This window comes from Vanacampus margaritifer, chromosome 17 (genome assembly GCF_051991255.1).
Source record: "Vanacampus margaritifer isolate UIUO_Vmar chromosome 17, RoL_Vmar_1.0, whole genome shotgun sequence".
Classification (NCBI taxonomy): Eukaryota; Metazoa; Chordata; class Actinopteri; order Syngnathiformes; family Syngnathidae; genus Vanacampus; species Vanacampus margaritifer.
Window position 1 is genome coordinate 12533354 of NC_135448.1, and position 21740 is coordinate 12555093.

The 21740-nt window shown below is 41.8% G+C and overlaps 2 protein-coding genes and 1 long non-coding RNA gene across 3 annotated transcripts; 2 read left to right on the forward strand and 1 right to left on the reverse strand.

The window, feature by feature from the left end:
• Positions 1-6100: 6100 nt before the first annotated feature.
• On the forward strand, positions 6101-10302 carry hey1 (hes-related family bHLH transcription factor with YRPW motif 1). The gene is made up of 5 exons (XM_077547885.1): positions 6101-6702; positions 6838-6913; positions 7004-7087; positions 7165-7246; positions 8121-10302. Exons 1-5 carry the CDS (start codon positions 6617-6619, stop codon positions 8702-8704), a joined length of 912 nt encoding a protein of 303 aa, XP_077404011.1. The 5' UTR covers positions 6101-6616; the 3' UTR covers positions 8705-10302.
• Positions 10303-10852: 550 nt separating this feature from the next.
• stmn2b (stathmin 2b) lies at positions 10853-20981 on the reverse strand. The gene is made up of 5 exons (XM_077547895.1): positions 20813-20981; positions 13770-13865; positions 12620-12792; positions 12347-12538; positions 10853-11679 (listed from the first exon to the last, which is right to left on the reverse strand). Exons 1-5 carry the CDS (start codon positions 20829-20831, stop codon positions 11620-11622), a joined length of 540 nt encoding a protein of 179 aa, XP_077404021.1. The 5' UTR covers positions 20832-20981; the 3' UTR covers positions 10853-11619.
• On the forward strand, positions 12589-20288 carry LOC144036919 (uncharacterized). The gene is made up of 4 exons (XR_013288757.1): positions 12589-12821; positions 14883-15050; positions 16011-18633; positions 19206-20288. It is a non-coding gene; the product is annotated as an uncharacterized LOC144036919 (long non-coding RNA).
• Positions 20982-21740: the final 759 nt, after the last annotated feature.

Here is a 21740-nt window from a genome sequence, read left to right on the forward strand (position 1 = left end):
AAAAAGTACAAAATGTTCATCCTGGTGTAATTACAGGGTTATTACAATGTAATTATACAGAAAGAGTAATGTGTTGTTTTTCCTGATAGATCAGTGTCACATTATGAGCTTTTGCAACATGTATGTAAAAAAATTGTGTAAAAAATACATGTTTTAATGCGAATCGAGTTATATCGAGTGGATGGTATCGTAACAGGTGCCCAAAAATGTTATCATATCTTGCTTTAAATCAAATCGCATTCCATCGTAACTGCAATCGTGTCATCAGATGGTATCCTAACTCAAGTGAATCCAAGTGAATGGCGTTGTAATTGGAGTCAATCGTATTAATGATCCAATTGGAACGAATCGTATCGCAATACAATCGAATCCTGCTATTACGCTGTTGCTAACCAATCCAGCAGCACCCGCTGTCTATCTGAGACTTGATCACATACGAATATGACAAGTCCTACAAAGAAACAATGTTTTTTTTTTATTATTGTGGGATTAGCTAGAAGCTAAAGTCGAACCTTATGATGTTCTAGATAGGCCATGAGACGGGACACAACACACACACACACACACACACACAGTAGGTCTGAATTTGCCGGGCTCACGGTGCGATGATTTGGTTCCCAGGCGCCGGTCACGCGCTTCGCAGACGTTCCCGTCAGCAGCTGACTCCTGACCCGCCGTCATTAGCGAGGTCAGAAGGATCGCCGTCCCCCCCCACAACCCCCCCTCTTCGCGCCCCGCCATCGTTGCCGCAGGGTGGGATTTTTTTTTCTTTTTCTCCTTCTTCTTTTCCTGCCGCCCTCCCTCGTAGCTGTATCCACCGCGTGTCAAGTGTCAAACGCTAAAAGCTGTTGGTCGCAGTTGATGCTGGTTATGGAATTAGCGGCTCAAGGTGGCGGATTAGACGCCAACGCGCATGTGTCCGCAAGTTGCAACTTCAGGATGAAAAACCGAAGAGTTTTTTATTTTTTAATTTTTTAATTTAATTCCTAATTGAAAAATCGAGTGGGGTGGTTTGAAAGTGAAACTGTGACCTTTGTTCTAACTGGCCACTTTCGGTGTAGCTACGTGTAGACACCCTCGTTATTAACACCCCCCCCCCCTCAACCCCCTATCGAATGCACCAGACGGGAGGCCGACTTATTTGACGAGACATCAGAGGACGCGATGAGCTTCCTGTCACTTCAAGTCAAATCGCAGATGTGACGTTTGAAACTTGACGCACTTCCACAGCTGCCAAAAAGAACACGCACAAGACTTTTTTTTTTTGTTTTGTCTTGTCTTGTTTTCATTTTTGAAGTAGTGCTAAAAGGCCACCAATGGGCTAGTTAGTCAAAATCACTTTATTTATTTATTTTATCATCTATAATGTTTTTTGTAAGTCTATAAATGAATGAATATTGTGATTTGGTTGTAAAGAAGAACTTTTTATTATTTATTGATAAAAAAATTTAGCAGCGCAATATTTATAAACCGTAAAACTGATGCATTTTTTATTAATTTTATCAAATCAATATACATAGAATTTTTTTTTTTAAGATGCAAAAGTAAAAAAATATATACTTTTGTACAATCATTCTGTTTTTTTATTATTATTATTTTTTGTTAAGTAGCAAAAGTAGGAAAAATTACTACTCTTTTTTGCATTCAATATTTTTTTAATGAATATATTAAGAAATATCAGATTTTTTTTAATTAATCAATTTATCATTTTATAAAAATTAATCATGTTAATATTTTTATATTGTTTAATATTTTTTTTAAAAAGTGCTTAATACCAATGTTTAATATATTTCGTGATAATTTTTTTGTATTCATTCATCCATACTTTAAAGTTTAAATTATTACATTAACTAAGTGATACATTTTCCCACTACTTTTACTATATTACTTTATGTTTAAATCAAACATTATAAGCATCCTTTAAAAATAAAATCCCCATGAATATAATCAATAAAATAATACTAATCAAATAAATATTTAAAACAATAACGTGCCCTAATCTACATACATACAAAGATTGTAGCGGTTTACCCAAAAGCTCATTTTTGTATCAACTAATGAGAGATGTCAACAGGTCAACTTGAACACTTCCTCAATACTAACACGAGTGTGTGCGCGCGCATTTATGTGCGTTTTAATGTTAGGCCACCCGCTAACAACGCTAACAGGGGAACCGGCAAGGGTGAACAATGACATCGTGTCCGACCCCCCCCAAGCACCCAACTATACAAAGGACAATCCTAGTAACACACGCACACAATGGTGTGTGTGTGTGTATCGCACACGCCTCGAGCAGAATTAGCCGCCACTTCCTCTGGCCGTCAGGGGTGAGCAAGGTTCGGCGACTTTACCAAACAATAAGCCGCCTCCACGCATTGTTTGCGGCCAATGAACATCTGCCCGCTGCCGCCACCTTAGCATTAGCGACTTAGCATTAGCTAGCCACTTGTTGCTTCACTGCGTTATTGTAGGGTGATGAGACACATCTGGTTTTGCTAGCTAGCTAACTAGCCGGTTGCTAACCACTCAAAAGAGAAAAAAATGGCAGATAAAGGAAGCTGTGAGTCAGTTGTTCACTTACCAAAAAAGTTTCCAGAAAATTTGCACAAAAAGTCGTATCAGCGTTCATGGTCTACAGAGAAGCTACATGCTAATAAGAGCGGTGAGTTGCGTGAAAGGGTCTGTCGCCACATAAAGCGCTTACACAAAGCAAGCGTCAGACGTGAAACTTCCTGTGTCGCCACTCAGACGGTACAATTAGCATTTGCCGTTTTAAGGTTAGGGCGACTTCCTGAACGTCTGTCATCGGCGTCGGTCGGCGTCGGGTCTCGGAGTCAAAACCTTTTGTCACTTCTTGGTAGGAAGTCCCAAGCAAAACAAACAAACTGCGAGACGACATGGAAGAGTAAAGGCAGTGACCGTGCATTAATTGCAAAACTAATTAGTCAAACAAAAGAAAATTCAATACAGTATTGCATATTTAAACACTAAAATGTCCATCAAAATCATATCATTTGAATAGCAATAGATAAGCTAATGGAAATTAGCATTGATATTACGTTAATTCTTAACCGTCCAACTGCTACTTTTATCAAATTGTTTGACAGTTCTGCTCCCAGTTTCACAGAGCAACGTGAAATTTGGTAAACATGTCTATCATGAGTAGACCCACAAAAAAAAAAGTCTCAAGAAACAGAAAGTCCACCATTTTGATTTGAAGCAGCCATTTTAAGGTCATTTGGCCATTGTCAGTCTTCCTCCATTTTCTTTGAAAATTCAGCCCCCCAAGTTGATTTTATGAGGCAATGTGAAATTTGGTAGACACATCTATCATGAGTAGCCCCACAAAAAAGTCTCAAGAAGCCATGCCCAAAACCACACGGAAAGTCCGCCATCTTGGTTGTCTTTGACCATTTTAGGATTATGTTGGCCATTTTAGTGGTCCTTTGAACTGTTTTGAAAATTCAGCCCCCTAAGTCAGTTTGACTTGGCAATGTGAAATTTGGTGCACGTGTCTATCTTGAGTAGACCCACAAAAAAAGTCTCAAGAAGCCATGCCCAAAACCACACGGAAAGTCCGCCATCTTGGTTGTTTTTGACCATTTTAGGATTATATTGGCAATTTTAGTGGTCCTTTGAATTGTTTTGAAAATTCAGCCCCCTAAGTCAGTTTGACTTGGCAATGTGAAATTTGGTGAACATGTCTATCTTGAGTAGACCCACAAAAAAGTCTCAAGAAGCCATGCCCAAAACCACACGGAAAGTCCGCCATTTTGGTTGGTTTTGACCATTTTAGGATTATATTGGCAATTTTAGTGGTCCTTTGAATTGTTTTGAAAATTCAGCCCCCTAAGTCAGTTTGACTTGGCAATGTGAAATTTGGTGAACATGTCTATCTTGAGTAGACCCACAAAAAAGTCTCAAGAAGCCATGCCCAAAACTACACGGAAAGTCCGCCATTTTGGTTGGTTTTGACCATTTTAGGATTATGTTGGTCCTTTGAACTGTTTTGAAAATTCAGCCCCCTAAGTCAGTTTGACTTGGAAATGTGAAATTTGGTGCACGTGTCTATCTTGAGCAGACCCACAAAAAAGTCTCAAGAAGCCAAGCCCAAAACCACACGGAAAGTCCGCCATTTTGGTTGGTTTTGACCATTTTAGGGACATTTAACTGTTAACATACATGCAATGTGAAATGCCATGCTAACAAAAATTAGCATTGATGTTACTCTAAATTTTCAGAGTAGCGATGCATTCAAAAACAACATATATAATCGCCGTTGCCTGTTGGAACCCTCGTACGTCCAAATTTGGTCAATTTCCCATTTTTTCACCAATGTTATGCTGTTGGTCTGTTCCCATCTGTTATTTTTATGCACAATCAACCAAATTGGTGTTGAAAAGAAATCGACAACAAATCTATTAACTATCTTGAATTCTGACACGCGTTAAACTCTGCCGGAGCCATGCAACATTATGTCACCTCAAGATTGAAAGCCAGTATGTTTTTCAGTCATAATAGTTTGTTGCAATTGCGCAAGCTTGTTTTGTTGAAAATGGACAGCTGCAACGCTTTTCCGTTAAACGTGCAACATAACGAGAGAACGCTGAGACACGAATTATCTCTTTCCAAATGACCACACAAACAGCCTTTCAAAATAAAAGTCCTTCATGTGTCACGCGTAGCCTTGAAGCGCACAAAATAAAAGACAGCCAAGATTAGATCCAGACACCCAAGCGTCAGCGAAACCACCATTGTTTGGAGTGTAATTCGGATTGGTGGCCTGATTTGCAGACAGAGGCTGGGGAGGTGGTTGGGGGTGTGGGGTGTCCCTCACCTTCAAAGGGCGGCCCCCGAAAGGGCGGCCCGACTAATCACAACATGTGATGAGACGCCAGAACAAAGAGTGGAGGGGCAGAAAATAACAGCGTGGGAACTCTGGTTCAACTTGAAATACAACAAATGAGCTCAACGCAACTTCACAGCCCCCCACCTCCACCATTACACCCCCCATCCCTCTCGCATACACACACATGTGGATGCACACCTGTGTTTATTGTGACAAAGGATTCAGGTTGCATCACGTCGCACAAGCAATGAGCTTTTGACAAGTTCATGTTTTTCACACGTTGAACAACCCCCCATTGATTGTTTTAAAAAATTTAGCCCCCGAAGCCGGTTTTACATAGCGATGTGAAATTTGGTAGACATGGGTAGACCCACAAAAAAAGTCTCAAGAAACAATGTTGGAAAAGACACAGGAAGGTGGCCATCGTGGTTTGAAGAAAACCATTTTAGGGTCATCTGGGCCATTTCCGGGAGTCCTTTGAATTGTTGAAAAATTCTGCCCCCTATGTCAGTTTGACTTGGCAATGTAAAATTTGGTGAACATGTCTATCTTGAGTAGATCCACAAAAAAGTCTTAAGAAGGCATACTTGAGAAGACATAGTAGGTCTTCCATTTCGATTTGAAACAACCATTTTAGGGTCATTTTAGCCATTTTCGTGATCCTTGGAGTTGTTTGAAAATTCAGCCCCCAAAGCCAGTTTTCTTTTTTAGTAATTTGAAATTTGGTAGGCACGTCTACCATGAGTAGAGCCACAAAAAAAGCCTCAAGAAGGGTAGTTGAAAAAGAAACAGGAAGGAGGCCATATTAGTATAAAAAGACGGTTTTAGGGTCATTTTGGCCATTTTCTGGAGTCATTTGAATTGTTTGAAAATTTTGCCCCCGGCGGCAGTGTTGCGTACCAATGTGAAATTTGGTAGACATGACTACCATTAATAGACCCACAAAAAAGGCTCAAGAAGTCATGCCTAAAAAGATATAGGAAGTCATCCGTTTTGATTTGAAAACAACCATTTTAGGGTCTTTTTCAGGGGTCCTCTGAATAGTTTGAAAATTCTCCAAAGCTGACAAAATAGTTAAAAAAGGCTTAGATTTTACAGATTACAGAATTAGTTGTTTCCATAGAATAGAACTGCCACCACCTCGAGGTTGCACCTAATGAAGTGACCTGTGTGGATTTTAAGATTATTGCGTAAACTGAAGGGGACCCCCCTCCCATGTGGTAAAACGAGACCCCTCTTGTGTACAAACACTGCAATGGGGCTGTCAAACAACAAGACGTCATTGCATTGCATTAAGGAGGAGGTAGCGGGAGGGGAGGCTTCCTCCCCCCTCGTCTCCGCTTGCTGGCTGCATGGCGTGTGCGTGTGCGCGCGCGTGTGTGTATTGCATTACACGTTCACACGCTGGCTCGCAGACCGCCCGTCGCCCCGTCGACCATTCACCGTAGCGCCGGAGGAGACGGCCGCCGGCCTCTGATTGGTTATCGGCGCCGGCCGGGGGGGAACTTTCCCACGGCCGAGCGCGTGCTGACAGCCGGCCAACCACCGTCTCGGCCGCCGGGACCCGCACGCACGCACACGGGGAAGGGGGCCCGTCAATCAAAGCGTGAGGTCGCTCCCTGATTGGCCGCCTCCGGAGAGGGCCCCGCCCTCTCGCTCCGAGCCTTCAAATGACACCGTGGGAACGCCGAGGCAGCCACACGCAACAGACTGACACGGTCACGCTGGCGGAGGATTACGACTGCGACGACGAACACCGAGGACACGATGAAGAGGAGTCACGAGTTCAGCTCGTCGGACAGCGAGCTGGACGAAGCCATCGAGGTGGAGAAGGACAGCGGCGACGAAAGCGGGTGCGTTGTGGACGGAACTTTATTGCCTACATAACGTCTTTTTTTTTTGACTTGAAAACTTAACGTCTTGAGTTTTGTGGTTGTTATTGTCAACTCAAAAATAATAAAGTCTTAATTGTTGTGATTTTTATTCAGGAATATTCGCTCTCCTCTTAGCTCGGCGTCTCCAAGCACTTCCGTTCAAGTGCAAGCGAGGAAAAGGCGGCGGGGAGTGAGTCCACTTTTGTTGTTTTTAAATAAATAAACCCAAAACTAGTTGGGACGTTAACTCAAATGGCGTATTTCGCTGTCGTGATTTTAGATCATCGAGAAACGTCGTCGTGACAGAATCAACAACAGCCTGAGTGAACTTCGCAGGCTCGTGCCGAGCGCCTTCGAGAAGCAGGTGCGTTTGTGTTTGTGTGTGTACACCTTTAAATCATTAGCATCAAAGTGATTTATTTATGCGCATGCGCACTTCAGGGCTCGGCCAAATTGGAGAAAGCGGAGATTTTACAGATGACCGTGGACCACCTGAAGATGCTTCACGCCGCAGGTGGCAAGGGTAAACATTACCTTTGATCGTGTATTAAATATTAAAAACAAAACAAAATGGTGGTGCATAAATGGGCGTGATAATCTTGTCAAGTTGTAGATGCTTGTCAAAATGTTTTTGATTTCTTGGATGGTTTACTTTGTGTGTAATTAAAGTGTCCAGACAGCTCCCAACCCGTTTAGGCAGCACATCCACCTAATGGGAGTTTACAGAGATTAATTAAGAGTTTAATTGAAGCAATCTCTCAGCCCATTTAGGCAGTATATGTAGTAGTGCTATCCAACCCGACTAAATGGGTTTGACAGCCTTTTTGAATTGTCGCCCATCTAAAGACCGCAGCTTTCTAGTCAAAGTATTGTAAATGTAGATTTACTAGTTTCTGGGCACGCTTGTTTGAATGTGAGGTTTAATTGATGCGTCCCGTTTACATGTCACACGACGTTATGTGGCTACTATTCCCGCCTAAACGGGTTGTTGTTGATTAGTAGACACCCACCAGAAGGGTGTCGGTTTCTGGGTAAAAGTTTGAATGTAGAGTTCCCTTTACCATTTTATACGGGATAGGTAGAGGCTCTGTCTACCTGCCCTGCCCAAATGGGTCTGACAATCTTGTCACATTGTTGTCACCCACCAAAAGTTTTCTGGGTAAGCTTGTTTTGAATGTGGGATTTAGTTGAAGTGCCCCCAACTATACGTTGCCAGACCCGTTAAGGCAGGACCGGTTAATTGGCTACCATTCCCGTTTAGGGCGGGTACTTGTAGTGTTTGTAGTCAAATACCAAAATGGCGTGCGAGCATGTTTTGAATGTGGAGTTGTTGTTTTTTTTTACGCTCCCCCCTATTCGTTGCATGTGTAGATTAATTGAAGCCCCTCCCCATTCAGGCTTTTTCGACGCCCACGCCTTGGCAATGGATTACCGCGGTCTGGGTTTCCGGGAGTGCCTGGCGGAGACAGCGCGCTACCTGAGCGTCATGGAGGGTTTGGACAACGCCGACCCCCTGAGGATCCGGCTGGTGTCGCACCTGAACAACTACGCCAGCCAGCGCGAGGCCCACTCGGGTCTGGGCCACCTGGCGGCGTGGGGGTCCGCCTTCGCCTCGCCGGCCGCCCACCTGCCCCACCCGCTGCTCACGGCCCGCTTGCCCCGCAGCGGTAGCAGCAGCCCCCGCTCGTCGTCCTCTTCTGCTTCGTCATCCCCGTCCGCCGAGACTCACCCCACCGGGAGGCGAAGCGGGACCGCCACCCCTCACTCGGAACAGTTGCCTCCCAGTCTGCGCGGGCCCCCCGTCGCCGGCACCGTCCTGCACCCGGCGACGAAGCATCTCCTCTCGGCGTTCCCCTTCCCCTTCGGAGCCTTCCCGCTCATCTCCCCCGCCGCGGCCGCCGCCCTCAGTCCTCCAGCCTCGACGGTTCCCACTGTGGGCAAACCTTACAGACCTTGGGGGATGGAAATTGGAGCTTTTTGACCGGCACAAAAAGACTCGCAATGAGCTGGACTTTTCCGCGCACCTGTTCCCTCTAGTCGCCACCTGTCAGCCTCTCACATCCTCTTTAGTCATCTCTACAGATCACCCATCCACTCTACCGGTCCCCAACCTTATCTAGCCACCACCTGTACCTTCAATTCATCGTCCGTCCCCACTACCGTTTAACCATCCTCTCTACCGCCACCCTTCTAGCCTACCCGTCACCCATCGACTCGACCCATCACCAGTTCCGTCTATGTGTACCCAACCCCATCAAGCCACAATCTTCCCCCTCATCTGTACCTTATACCCTTCCCCTATACCTGCCAGCCTTCTACCCTACCCGTCCCCAAACCCTTCTAGCCATTTGTCCCCTCGACTAATCATCTTCACATCCTCTTTACTCATTCCCTCTCCTCGTTGTATCTATTCTTGAATGGCACAAAAAAAGACTCGCAATGAGCTGGACTCTTCAAGACTTTCTCACTATATAGTTTTTCTAGTTATTTTTTTCTTTTTCGAAGGGGGACCGACCCTAGGTGCGCCACAAGAGGGATTTACTGCCTTGATTGATCTCTGTGCCTGCCCGCCCCCGCTTTTCTTCGTTTCTCCCTCAGCCGCGGGCCAATCAGGAATGACTTTTCCAGATGGTCAAGTGGTCATCCGTCAAGTTCCCATGCAAGAAACATGCCGTAAACAACCCCGCCCCCCACCACGCACCCCCTTGCCCTCGAGCCCTTTGTTTTGCCCTGAAACGTTAGCCAACCAACACTGGGCGAGCGTGGCCCCCGCTTTCTTTAGAGAGCAGTTTATGGGGTGGACTAAGCCAAACCAGGTGTTTGGTTTGAGCAACAGAAGTGAAGTGACCGGTGGGGCGCACCCCCTTGTCTTTAAATTCAGATCTGTTTGTAAGTCCAGGGCCTGTAAAGCTAATAACTCCCCTCAACATGTGTTCTATTACTTGCTTACTGTACTTTAGAGCAACTTTTTAAACTGCGCACCCCCCCTTCACAAACTTTTCACCACGTGCACCTCCTTCAACATTCCAACAGAGGTGGCGCACCACTCCCCCTCTCACAAAAATGCCAAAACAAAATCATTATACGAGACCACTATCACATTTCTAAAATTTGCATTAGCCTTTGGGGTGCACCGCCGTTTGTAAGTTGTTACCGTTGCTCATGACACCCACCCTAAATAAACGAGCTCTGAAGAATCACCTGCGGCCTCACCTGCATCTCTCAAAGCCTTTAAAGGCGTGCACCCCCTTCAATATTTTGACAGAGGTTAGCGTACCCCCAGTCTTCCCACGCAAAACCCAAACCGCTATAGCAGACCACCATAACATTTTCAATAATGATTTCCACTACTTCTTGTGTTTGTAATCTTTCAATCAAACTTTTACATGTTTCTGTTATATTTGCATTTTTTGCATGTAGGCGCACCCCCTCTCTCCCAGTCCCACCCACACCCTAAAAATACATCTAAGCAGCACCTATTATAGCCTATAAACCGAAACCGAAGTCCTGCTTACTCGTGCACCCCCTGGAGGGCGCACCATACAACTTCCTTTTAATAAACATGCTCCGATGAATCAATCTCTGCGTGTTGAGTGTACTTGTTGTGTATTTGGCACACAGGAAGCCATTAACAAGGAGGGAAATCCTGGCGGACCACCAAGCCCACCCCGTTGTGCACCCCCAGAGCGCCGCGTGGGAACGAGTTGAAGAGATGGGACTGGCCAACTCATTAGGTAAACCTGCACCACGAACCAGTGGATTTTTCAGTGCCAACCAAATTACATTACGAAAAACACACTTTTAAACAAAAATCTCAGTTAAAGTGAGCAGAATCATTACGTTTGTATTTATTTTATTACATATTGTTGGCCTGTTGTTGTCTGGCTGTAGCTCGGTGGTGCTTTAATTGCGAATTGATGTCAATTTTGATTTTGTTTTTGTCACATAATTACCACTAGTTTTAAGGCCTCATGTTGGAAACTTGACTTTTGTCACCATCGTGTGGCTAAAGATGGTACTGCAGGAAGTCAGTGTATTATAAACTTTAGGAAAAAGAAAAATGCACATGTGATAATTTTTTGTCATAATTGTATGATATAATGTGCAATAAATATACATGAACAACTCATTGAACCCCAAATCTTTATTAACCACAGCTTGCTTGACAAAGATGTACAGTAATGCAGAAAGAGAGTCACACACGCACACGCAAATGGAAAGAAACTCACATGACACGGCACCAACCAATGGGGTTCAACCTCAAGCGTGGCTCCTCCCTGCTAAAAGTAGGATACGAAGACGGGGCAGCGGGATTCCGGGGTTTTGTCTGCAGCGTTGCTAAATGCTAATTAGCTGTGTGCTATGCTAAACGCGTGTGACTGACTGACCAAGAAAGAGAGTAGGGATGCTATGCGTTAGCATAACATTAAATGCTAATGAGTGGGATGGAAGGGGGTGGGGGGCGCTTGCAAACACACCACCAAAACATCGAAGCCACAAAGCAACAACAAAAATAAAAATAATGAAAAATGTCACGCTGCAATCAAAGCTTTTTGTACTGGATATAAGAAAAAAAAAAGTATTTACACCACCGCTATCGCTTTCTGGCAATCAGATTCCATGTTTGTTGTTTTTTGTTGAGAAGAGTGGCTGATTTATGTTTTTTGTTATGAATGATGACACCCCCTCCCCCGCAAAACCCTCCCATGTGTGCGTGCCACTGTCTTGGATGCTGTGTGGTTGTACGGAAAGTAGGAAGGAACAGGAGGGGTTCAGGTGCAGGTTTATCCAGGTTGGGTGGACACTAGGACCCAGGAGAGGAGGGCAGACGTTTGATTAGTGGACACTCGGACCCTGGGGAGGAAAAAGGGAGGGGGGTAGTGCAGGGGGAGCTCCTCATGCTACCACTTCTTCTCTCAACTCCTTATTCCGGCGCACCTCCTCAGCGTGCCTCTCCTGGGAAAAACACACACACAAAAACATGCAAGTCAGCACATATCAGTCCAACCCGAAGTGATTTGGTTTCCCGTCCTCGCTTTCCCTGCGTCAAAGTGGATTCATCCATTAAAGGGTCAAACTGCGGTCGCAAAATATTATCGGAGCTCTCATACTGTCAAATTGAGTTAGCTGTTCATGAATAAACTTGACTAGCAAAACTTAGGTAAATTAATTGGAAAAGACAAAAAACAACATTTTAAAAATAATAGAATTTTTGTTAATTTTTAATTTAATTTTTAAAAGCATTTCTGTCTTTGTTCACAAAAAATATTTAAATTTTTTTTAAATTTTAGTTTTAGTTACATATTTTTTCCTATTCTGTAAAAAAAAAAATACGTTTGAATAATTCAGTTAAATAGAGGTGTTCTTTTTCGCCGCTTTTAATCTTAATGTATCTCCACCACACTGCCCCTAATGGCCAAAGCGTACATAGCACATTGTACTTAGCCAAAGTTGACAGCAGAGGGCAGTGTTTCACATCTCAGTCTGCTGGCCAAATACTACACTAAACTGGCGGTGATATTTACTATACCGTTGCGTCCCTTTTTTTTCTTTCTTTTTTCTGGATAGAAAATGTTCAAACTAGCAGCCGCTATGATTGGCGGGGAGGTGTGTGCGCGCTCACCCTCTGTTGCAGGCGTTCCATGAGCGCGTCGAGGTAGGCCTGGCGGTTCTCCTGGATCTGCTCCATCTTCAGCTGCAGCTTCTCCTCGGCCATGCGGCTGAAGTTGCTGTTTTCCTCCATGGCCTTCAGAAGCACGTCGCGCTCGTGCTCGCGCTTCTCCGCCAGCGCCCGCAACACCTGCGCCTCCTGGGACTGACGGCCGGCACAAATAGCAGCGCTAAGGTACGAGCCATGCCCAAAAAGTCATGAAAGCTAATATGGGGCGGTGCTTACTCTCCTGCGGTCCTCGGCGGCCTCCAGCTTCTTCTGAATGTCGTCCAGGGAGATGTCCCTTTTGGGGGGCGTGGTGACGCTGTGGGCGGCGTCCGACACGGGCGACGTCGGCTTCAGGAGGACCTCGAATGCCTGGCCCGACGCACGTTTGTTGATCGGCTTGATGTCCAGGTCTGGAAAACGACACTGGAGTGACTCACATGTACATGAGTATACATGTGTGTATTTGCTAAGGTTATTATAGTTAATGAAATATCAAAATACTTTTAAAGGGCGTTTTGCTGTCCACTGAAAATGACATCACAGTTGCTCAGGACTCAGGTAATGACCAATCACGGCTCAGCTTCACAAAACAGGTGGGCCGTGATTGGTCCAACAGTTGTTTGAGATTTGGAGTTTATTATACAATACTTAGTGACCTGTTTTTTTTTTTTTTTTATCTTACACTCAACTATATATTTAAATAAATAAAAACTAATACTAAAACTAATGAAAATATTTAAAAAATGAAAAGGTTAATGAGAAAAATAAATAAATGAATCTAATACTAAAGCTAATAAAAATATATTTTTTAAAAAAATGAAAAGGTTAACGGTAAAAAAAAAAAAAAAATCTAATACTAAAACTAATAAAAATATTTAAAAAATGAAAAGGTTAACAGGAAAAATAAATAAGAATAATAAAAGTATTAAAAAAAATAAAAAAAAATTAAAAGGTTAATGGGAAAAATAAATAAATCTAATGCTAAAACTAATAAAAATATTTAAATTAAATTAAATTAAAATTAAACGGTTAACGGGAAAAATAAATAAATCTAATACTAAAACTAATACAAATATTACAAAAAAATGAAAAAGTTAACTGTAAAAATAAATAAAAATAATAAAAGTTTTTTTTTTATAAAACAAAAAGGAAAAGGCTAATGGGAAAAATGTAACACTAAAACTAATAAAAACATTTTTTTTAAATAAAAGGAAAAGGTTAACGGGGAAAAAAGATAAATCTACTACTAAAACTAATAAAAATATTTAAATTAAATAAAATAAAAATGAAAAGGTTAACGAGAAATATTTTTGGAATTTTAGTTAGCGTTATTTTGTTAACTCACCTAACCTTGGCAGTGAGTGATGCGCAAGCCTACAAAAGTTACCTTCAAAGTCCTCCAGGGTGTTCTTGCGGATGTCGGGGTACAGACAGGAGCAGATGAGCGAGAAGACGGAAATCTCCTTCATCTTCTCCTTGTAAGCTGCCGAAACAAAAACATGAGACGGAATTTCATTAACCCACTTTTCCCGTCAGAGGAACACTTTGATGGTTTTCGTCGTCACACATCAAAAAAAAAATAATTTAAAAAACGGCTTTGGTGGCCATTTGTCTTTATTGTTGTCATTTTAATGTTGCCGGCGTCTTCCACCGGGAGGACTCTTTGAATTCATGACATTATTTATTCATGCAACAAAAAATATTATTTTGCCCCTCAGCTGTTCTGCAAATAGCAACACTGTGAATTAGCTTATGCATAATCATGAAGCTTTTTTTTTTGTCTTTTTATCTTTGTAGTAGTCTGAGGCTTTATTTGATCAGCCGACTTCACTTCATTAGGCACAAACGAGAGCTTTGCTGCGGAGTGTTTAGAAATGTTTGCATTAGAGTTGCAAAGTTAATGTAATTGTAGGCCTGATCATGATTTGGGCTGCCACAATTAAAATAACCTGATCATCAGAGATATTTATTTATTTCAAACAGGGGCTCTAATCAAGCACTAGTCAGCCAACCACCAGGGGGCGAATGCATACTTACGACTTCATTAAGCTGCATAAATAAAAAGTCAGCTACTCTCATATTTGTCCAGTTAGCCCTTGGTACATTTTCAAATCTTGGGTGAATATTTGTTTTAATTAAAATGTATTCTAAAAATGAGAATCCATTCAAGATAAGTGTCATTTTGCATTGAAAACTTAAAAGTAGTGCAGTAAAAATAAAATGCCCCCCCCCCCCCCCCCCGAACAGAACCAAGACATGCAAGATTGTTAACCATTTTGATTTAAAGATGCCTTTTTTGGAGTTGATCCGACCAAAATGTAATGATGACGGGGTGTAGGTGTACCTAATGAAGTGGTCAATGAGTGTATAAAGCGGAGATAGTGGGTTTTCCTTTGAGGGTCATGCGAGCTCGTGTGGAAAAACGACAATAAAAGACATGTTATCGTTGTGGCTTGAAGGTTTTTGCTGCGCTCTAATAACAGTTCTTTTGTTTTTACAGTTGCATGGCGGGCCGGATTAAATGCAATAATCGTGGCTGTGGTTGTCCACCCCTGCTGTATGGAAAAAGTGAACCCGATTCCTCCTCGGGAATTCACCCCATGGCGACGCCCCCCCCCCCCCCAAATATCATCACGACAGGAGGCACAAAATCATATAAAATGCACAGGTTAGTGATTTTGGTTGAAGGTGCCATAGTGTTTCGTACCGTTTCCAGTTGTACATGAAGGGGCTCTGTATAATGTAATCATTTCCCGAAAGTCAATTAAAAATGGCACTTAACTTGATCAAACATGTAATAAAATCCAATAATGTCATGGAGTAATCCCTTATTACATTATATCATATCCCAGAAGTCTTTGCGGCAGAGCAGTTCAAGTCAGGTGGGCGGAGCTTACTGCAGAGTTGTTTTAACACTAAATCAATCAACTCCAACACTGACCTGCATTTAAAGCAACTCTGGAACATTTAACACCAAAATTTTAACACTCCAATTTTTGCTATAAATGTATATTCTCAAAACGTGAAGTGTAGAACTTTGGACTGAAAATGATCAGTTTTGAGGAAAAAAAGACATACATGAAAATGTAATAAAGTACAATTACATGATTGGGTTTTATCAAATTTTTGATCGAATTAACTCATTCACTGCCATTGACGATTGTAGACGTAAAAAATTCATGTGAGCTATTTCTATTAGTTTAACATTATTTTCATTTCATTTCATTTTTTATGAAAACCTAGAATTTTTTTATCGTAAATTTATAACATATAAAATTATCATGCGATTAATTATGATTAAACGCCCCTTATTAAATTAGGCCCGTCAGGCGATTACATTTTGTTGTTGTAATTAATCACATGACTTTGCTAGTTAACTAACGATTAATCACAAATTTTATATCCGTTCTAAATTTACAATAATTATTTTCCTAGGTTTTCATACTCTTGTTAGCAAAAGTGGATTTTTTTTTTTAACTAATAAAAATTGTTAAAAAGAATTTTGGACGTCTATAGCCGTCAATGGCAGTAAATGAGTTAAGCACGGAAATCATTTTCAGGAATTTTTTGCCGGTGCTACAAACTCGTCTGTATTTCTTACGACACCTTCTCTCCAATTGCAACAAAGGAATGACATTTACATGGCCTGGAAGCAATCGCAGTTGTCAACCTTGGGAAAAAAACGAGGATGATGATGATGCCCCACCCACATTCGGCGCCGTACACTGGAAGCTGTCAGTCATCTCTAGAAGCACTTATCTCAAACAACCCGCTCCAGTGAGCGGTTGGTATCTACAGCTCGTATTTAATGGCGGCGTGACAAGCCTGCAAAAGTCTGCTAATTGCTTCCACCTGAGGTAGCTCCATTAGGAGACCTTGAGGGTTTGGGTGGGTTTTGGGTGGGGAATGTCCCCCGGGAGTTTGGGCTTCTTTTTTTAATCCCTCAGAGGGAAGCAGGTGCTCACCAGCAGAGAACAAAAGCGACAAAATCTTATTTTGAGGTTTGAATGAAGGCCTCCTCCGGGGTACGGCTAAAGTGCTAAAATGAGCATATGGTGCCCAAAAAATACAGTCAAGGTCAGTTCACTCCAAAAATATGAAACGCTGACTAACTCTTGAATCTTTTCTTTTGAAACAGTATTCTTACTTAGCAGTCACGTTTACCCAATATGAACTCATTCACTGCCATAAATTCATAAAAGAAAACAAAGATTATTCAAAATTAGGGGCGATAGGCAATTAATTTTTTTTATTGTAATTAATCGCATGACTTTACTAGTTAACTCACGATTAATCACAAATCTTACATCTGTTTTAAATGTACAAAAAATAAAAAATCTAGGTTTTTATACTCTTGTTAACAAAAGCGGAAAAAAATGTTAAACTAATAGAAATAGTTCAAATGAATTTTTGACGTTTATAGCCGTCAATGGCAGTTAATGAATTTAAAAAAAAAAGAAAAGATTATGAAAAATGTGGGGAGACAGGCAATTAAATTTTGTTATTGTAATTAATCGCATGACTTCACTAGTTAACTCACGATTAATCACAAATTGTATATCTGTTTTAAATGTACAAAAAATAAAAAATCTAGGTTTTTATACTCTTGTTAACAAAAGCGGATAAAAAATGTTAAACTAATAGAAATAGTTCAAATGAATTTTTGACGTTTATAGCCGTCAATGGCAGTTAATGAATTTAAAAAAAAGAAGAAAAGATTATGAAAAATTTGGGGAGACAGGCAATTAAATTTTGTTATTGTAATTAATCGCATGACTTCACTAGTTAACTCACGATTAATCACAAATTGTATATCTGTTTTAAATGTACAAAAAATAAAAAATCTAGGTTTTTATACTCTTGTTAACAAAAGCGGATAAAAAATGTTAAACTAATAGAAATAGTTCAAATGAATTTTTGACGTTTATAGCCGTCAATGGCAGTTAATGAATTAAAAAAAAGAAAAGATTATGAAAAATGTGGGGAGACAGGCAATTAAATTTTGTTATTGTAATTAATCGCATGACTTCCCTAGTTAACTCACAATTAATCACAAATTGTATATCTGTTTTAAATGTACAAAAAATAAAAAATCTAGGTTTTTATACTCTTGTTAACAAAAGTGGAAAAAAATGTTAAACTAATAGAAATAGTTCAAATTAATTTTTGACGTTTATAGCCGTCAATGGCAGTGAATGAGTTAATGTTGTGTAACTAACATGAACTTGATGTTTAACTAACAAACTAGTTATGTGATATTTGCTTGGCACACATTCAGTCATAAAAGTCAAGTTTTTGGCATGTTAAAAATGAGGACTGAGATGTTATTGGCTGCTTTGCACTTCCTGTTTGAATCCATCACCTGAAGTAGACAGCACGTCAATATCTTCAGGCAGAAAGTCCCGATGGGTTGATGGATGCATTTCCGTCCTTTTCAAATCTTGCATCAGCGCAAAGCCACGTTTGCTCTGGTCCCGCGATGCAATTAACTAATTAAACTATCTGAACACAAACTAGGTGGCGCTGTGGCAAATGTTAGAACGTGTATGGATGAGATTTACACATTCCACGGTGAGTCATTAAAGACACTCACTGAAAAGTCACCATTTTGGCATTTGGGCTCGGTTCCAATTTTTGGTGGCCATCTGGTAACTTCACGAGGGAGTATTGGCTCAGGTACCCTTGGAAGTAGCCCAAATAGCAAAATGGCCAATTCCCAGTCCTACATTAATTTTCGTGCGTCCTCTCACGATGAAACTGTCTGCCAGATTTTGTGTCGTTCAAATACAAATATTATTATTTTTTATTTTTTTTACACATGGTTAAAAAATCCCAATCCTTCAACTTCATCGTTGTCCATCCGTCATCAGGCGTCGCCAAAATATCTGACTAAGTAGCGATGCATAAGTGTACTCTAAGTGCCTTGTTAGCATGAGCGTTTTATGTCATATTTATTAGCGAAAAGTTACACATATTGCTTGCAAAGTAACAGGAAGCGGCTCTGTCTGTCTTTCAGAATAAAAGCACAATACAGGAAGTACATTTGTTTTCTGTCAATTTGTTGTTTTGAATAAAAAAGACAATTTGTTTTAATAAATACTATCAAATGTAACCTCAATAAAGACACCTTTGACTCGTTTAAATATTTACTTTCAGATTTGCATTTGGCAAAAGTCCTATATTGATTTTGTCTTGTGATGACAACGAACACACGTGCCGGATTTCCTGTCAATGGGCTAACCGGCAGTAACGTAAGTCAGCCTCCTTCCTCCTCATCAGATGATGATGATGATGATGATGATGATGATGCTTTTGAAGAGCAATAGTCATGCGAGCCGTTCAAGGGCGTGCTCGCCATTGATTAGTGCACCTCGCTGTCAAATGCACGGCTGCGACAAAAGGGACCAGAAGGGAAAGGGGGGGGGGGGGCTGCATGGCCACACCTAATTGGATACCGGACAGGAAAACGGCGCACCACTTTGTAGTCCAGTCGGTCGTAATGGAGATGATTCGAATATAACTTGATGGCTGCTCTAGGAAGTGTTTGGGGTCATGCAATAACGTAAAAGACATTTTATACATTGTCGAACCGTTGCTGCTTATTGGGGTGATCGACGCACCACATTCTTGTCAACATTGTGTAGCAATGTTGGAGGGGGTGCGCAGTTTATTAGGGATATAAACACATCTTTCTTGGTAATGGTGTGTTGCAATGGTGGAAGGGGTGCGAGGCGTTTTTTTGTCTACAATATGTTGGAAGGGGTGCGCCGATTTGTAGTCTACATTCTGTCATGATGTTGAAAGCGTGCGTGGTTTATTACAGGGATGTACGCACCACTTCGCACCATGGGATCTGTCAGGATTTCAGAGGGCGGGAGGTGAACGCACCACTTTGCAATCTGGAATCTACAATCTGTCATGACGTTGAAGGAGGGGATGGACGCACCATTTGGTAATCTGGATTCTGTCTGGATTTATCGGGGAGATGGTCGCACCACTTCCTATTCCACAGTCTGCTAGGATGTCAAAGGTCGTGTGTTTAACTCATTCACTGCCATTGACGGCTATAGACGTCAAAAATTCATTTGAACTATTTCTATTAGTTTAACTTTTTTTTTCACTCTTGTTAACATAAGTATGAAAACCTAGAAGAAAATGATTGTACATTTAGAACAGATATAAAATTTGTGATTAATCGTGAGTTAACTATTGAAGTCATTTTAATCGCCTGACGCCCCTAATTTTCAATAATCTTTTCTTTAAAAATAAAATAAAAGATTATATAAAAAAATAAAGTCTAGGTTTTCATACTCTTGTTAACAAAAGTGTGGGGGGGGGGAAGTTAAACTAATAGAAATAGTTTAAATAAATTTTTGACATTTATAGCCGTCAATGGCAGTGAATGAGTTAATAGGAAAATAGACAAATCACTTTCTAGTCTCGAGTCGGAATTTTGAAAGGGGTGCGCGTGGCTTTTTAATGCAAGTATCGGCTTTATAGTCAGTGTTAAAAACTTGGAGTGAAATAATGACCAGGAGCTGGAAACATTCTATTCTCGGCCTTCCTCGCTCAGCCAAGATGAGAGGGAGAATGGAGGGCGGTGGCAAATAAATATATAAACAGTCAGGGACGCCGGCGCCCCCTTTTTTGCTGTCTGTCTGCTCGCACCCACCATCCATCAAGCGCCTCTTCAAGCAGAACGCTAACAAGACCAGTCCAGACATCGGCGCCTTTTAAAATGAATCACAGCGCTGCTATTGCTAACTACAACCCTTAAACGCATGCTATTGCGTTTGATTTTGTACCTTATTCCACTTTACCGGCAGATTTGAGAGCATTTTCGCCACTCTTCGCAAAATAGAAAGCACACAGCAACATAAAAGGGGTAAATTGTCAATTAGGGCGAAGATGCTGGGCTCGGAGGAGGATTAAGGAGGGTGGGGAGTGGAGGGTGCGGGGGAAAGGGAGGGTGGGGGGGGGGGGGACCGGCGATGTTGGGTGGGGTCGCTGGCTCTGCATTATGCTGCGCGGCCGTGACTCAGGCAATACTGGGCAGGTGGCGTTGCTGCAACGCCCCATGTAAGGGCAAAAAAAAAAAAAAAAAGATGAGAAAATCAATAACCTTGATTTGGTTGATGAATGAATAAAATGTAGGTCACTAACTGACCCGTGCCTCGCATGGCTAACGACTCAGGAGGAGACAAAAGGTGCCGCGCTTAAATTAAAATATGAATTCATGAAAAAACACTCCAATTTGGGTTATGGATGCGTAAAACATGCAGAGCCGTTCCCACCCACCCAACCTCCCCTCAGCATCCTTTTGTGCATTGGGTGTCGCCGCATCCCTTTGCCAGCATCCTCACGCATACATGCGACGCTCATAGCCATAATAATCATAATGATGATGATAATAAATATCCAAAGGCTCACCAATTGCGGTCTTGGCCATTTCTGCGGTGCTGGGCGGAGGTGGAGGATGCTGCTGCACGTTCTCAGGGATGGGCAGGACTGCTGCTAAGGCACTGAGTCAGCAGAGAGGAAAAAGGGGGGGTGCCGGTACGCCTGCTGCTCCGTTATGAGCGGCAGGAAGCAGGTGGCGGGGGGGTGGGCGTGTGCCAGGCTGGGCCTTCAAAATAAAAGAAAGCACTTCCTTGAATTCATGTGAAGTCGTTCGAAGTGAGCCAAGTGTTTGCTTGTGCGTTGTTTTCAAATTTCCAGGCAGCCTTCTTCCTTGAAAAATGTCCAAATCACTGAAAAATGTGCCCTATCACCCCCCCGACACAAATTTTGAGCAACTCTGAATTAAACAGTGTAACTGATACTTTTGTCCCAATTAAGGCCACGATCTTCATAAATGTCATATTTAAGTGTCTTAAGGAAATTTCTGGGCAGCTTTGTTTCAGGAAAAGCCTCCAAAGTGGCAGAAAATTGACCTGATCGGGCACCAATTTGGGTCTCCAACCTTATTTTGAAAAGCCCCGGATTTTAAAAGAAAGTGTACACAACAGTCTGAATTTATTAATTTCCAATCTTATTTTTGAGAAACCTTGATGCTGCTGGCTGATACTCAAATTTGAGTTGTTATCACTTGGTTGTATTCAGTGGCGTAGCAACATTCCCTGGGGCCCCAAGCAGGAAGGAATTGGGGCCCCCAGCGGCCATTCATAGCATACATAGTGCATCATTTTAAAATTGCTCATCTGTATTTTCAGTAAATGATCACCATCAAGTGAGCGAGATAACAGGAAAATAAAAGTACTAATCGCATGGCTGTTTAAAAATAAAAAAGCCTTACTATATATGGTAGTTTTTTTCTTAAGTAAAAAAAAAAATACTATAAATGGTCCTTTAAATTTTT

Excerpts from the sequence above, each read along its gene's own strand:
- hey1 (XM_077547885.1), top strand. The coding sequence starts at position 6,617 with ATGAAGAGGAGTCACGAGTTCAGCTCGTCGGACAGCGAGCTGGACGAA. Across the intron at positions 6,914-7,003 it reads CGAGGAAAAGGCGGCGGGGA|ATCATCGAGAAACGTCGTCG; the intron begins GTGAGTCCACTT and ends TCGTGATTTTAG. Across the intron at positions 7,088-7,164 it reads CGAGCGCCTTCGAGAAGCAG|GGCTCGGCCAAATTGGAGAA; the intron begins GTGCGTTTGTGT and ends TGCGCACTTCAG.
- stmn2b (XM_077547895.1), bottom strand. Across the intron at positions 12,793-13,769 it reads CACCCTGGAGGACTTTGAAG|ACCTGGACATCAAGCCGATC; the intron begins GTAACTTTTGTA and ends GTCGTTTTCCAG. Across the intron at positions 11,680-12,346 it reads TGGAACGCCTGCAACAGAGG|GAGAGGCACGCTGAGGAGGT; the intron begins GTGAGCGCGCAC and ends TGTTTTTCCCAG.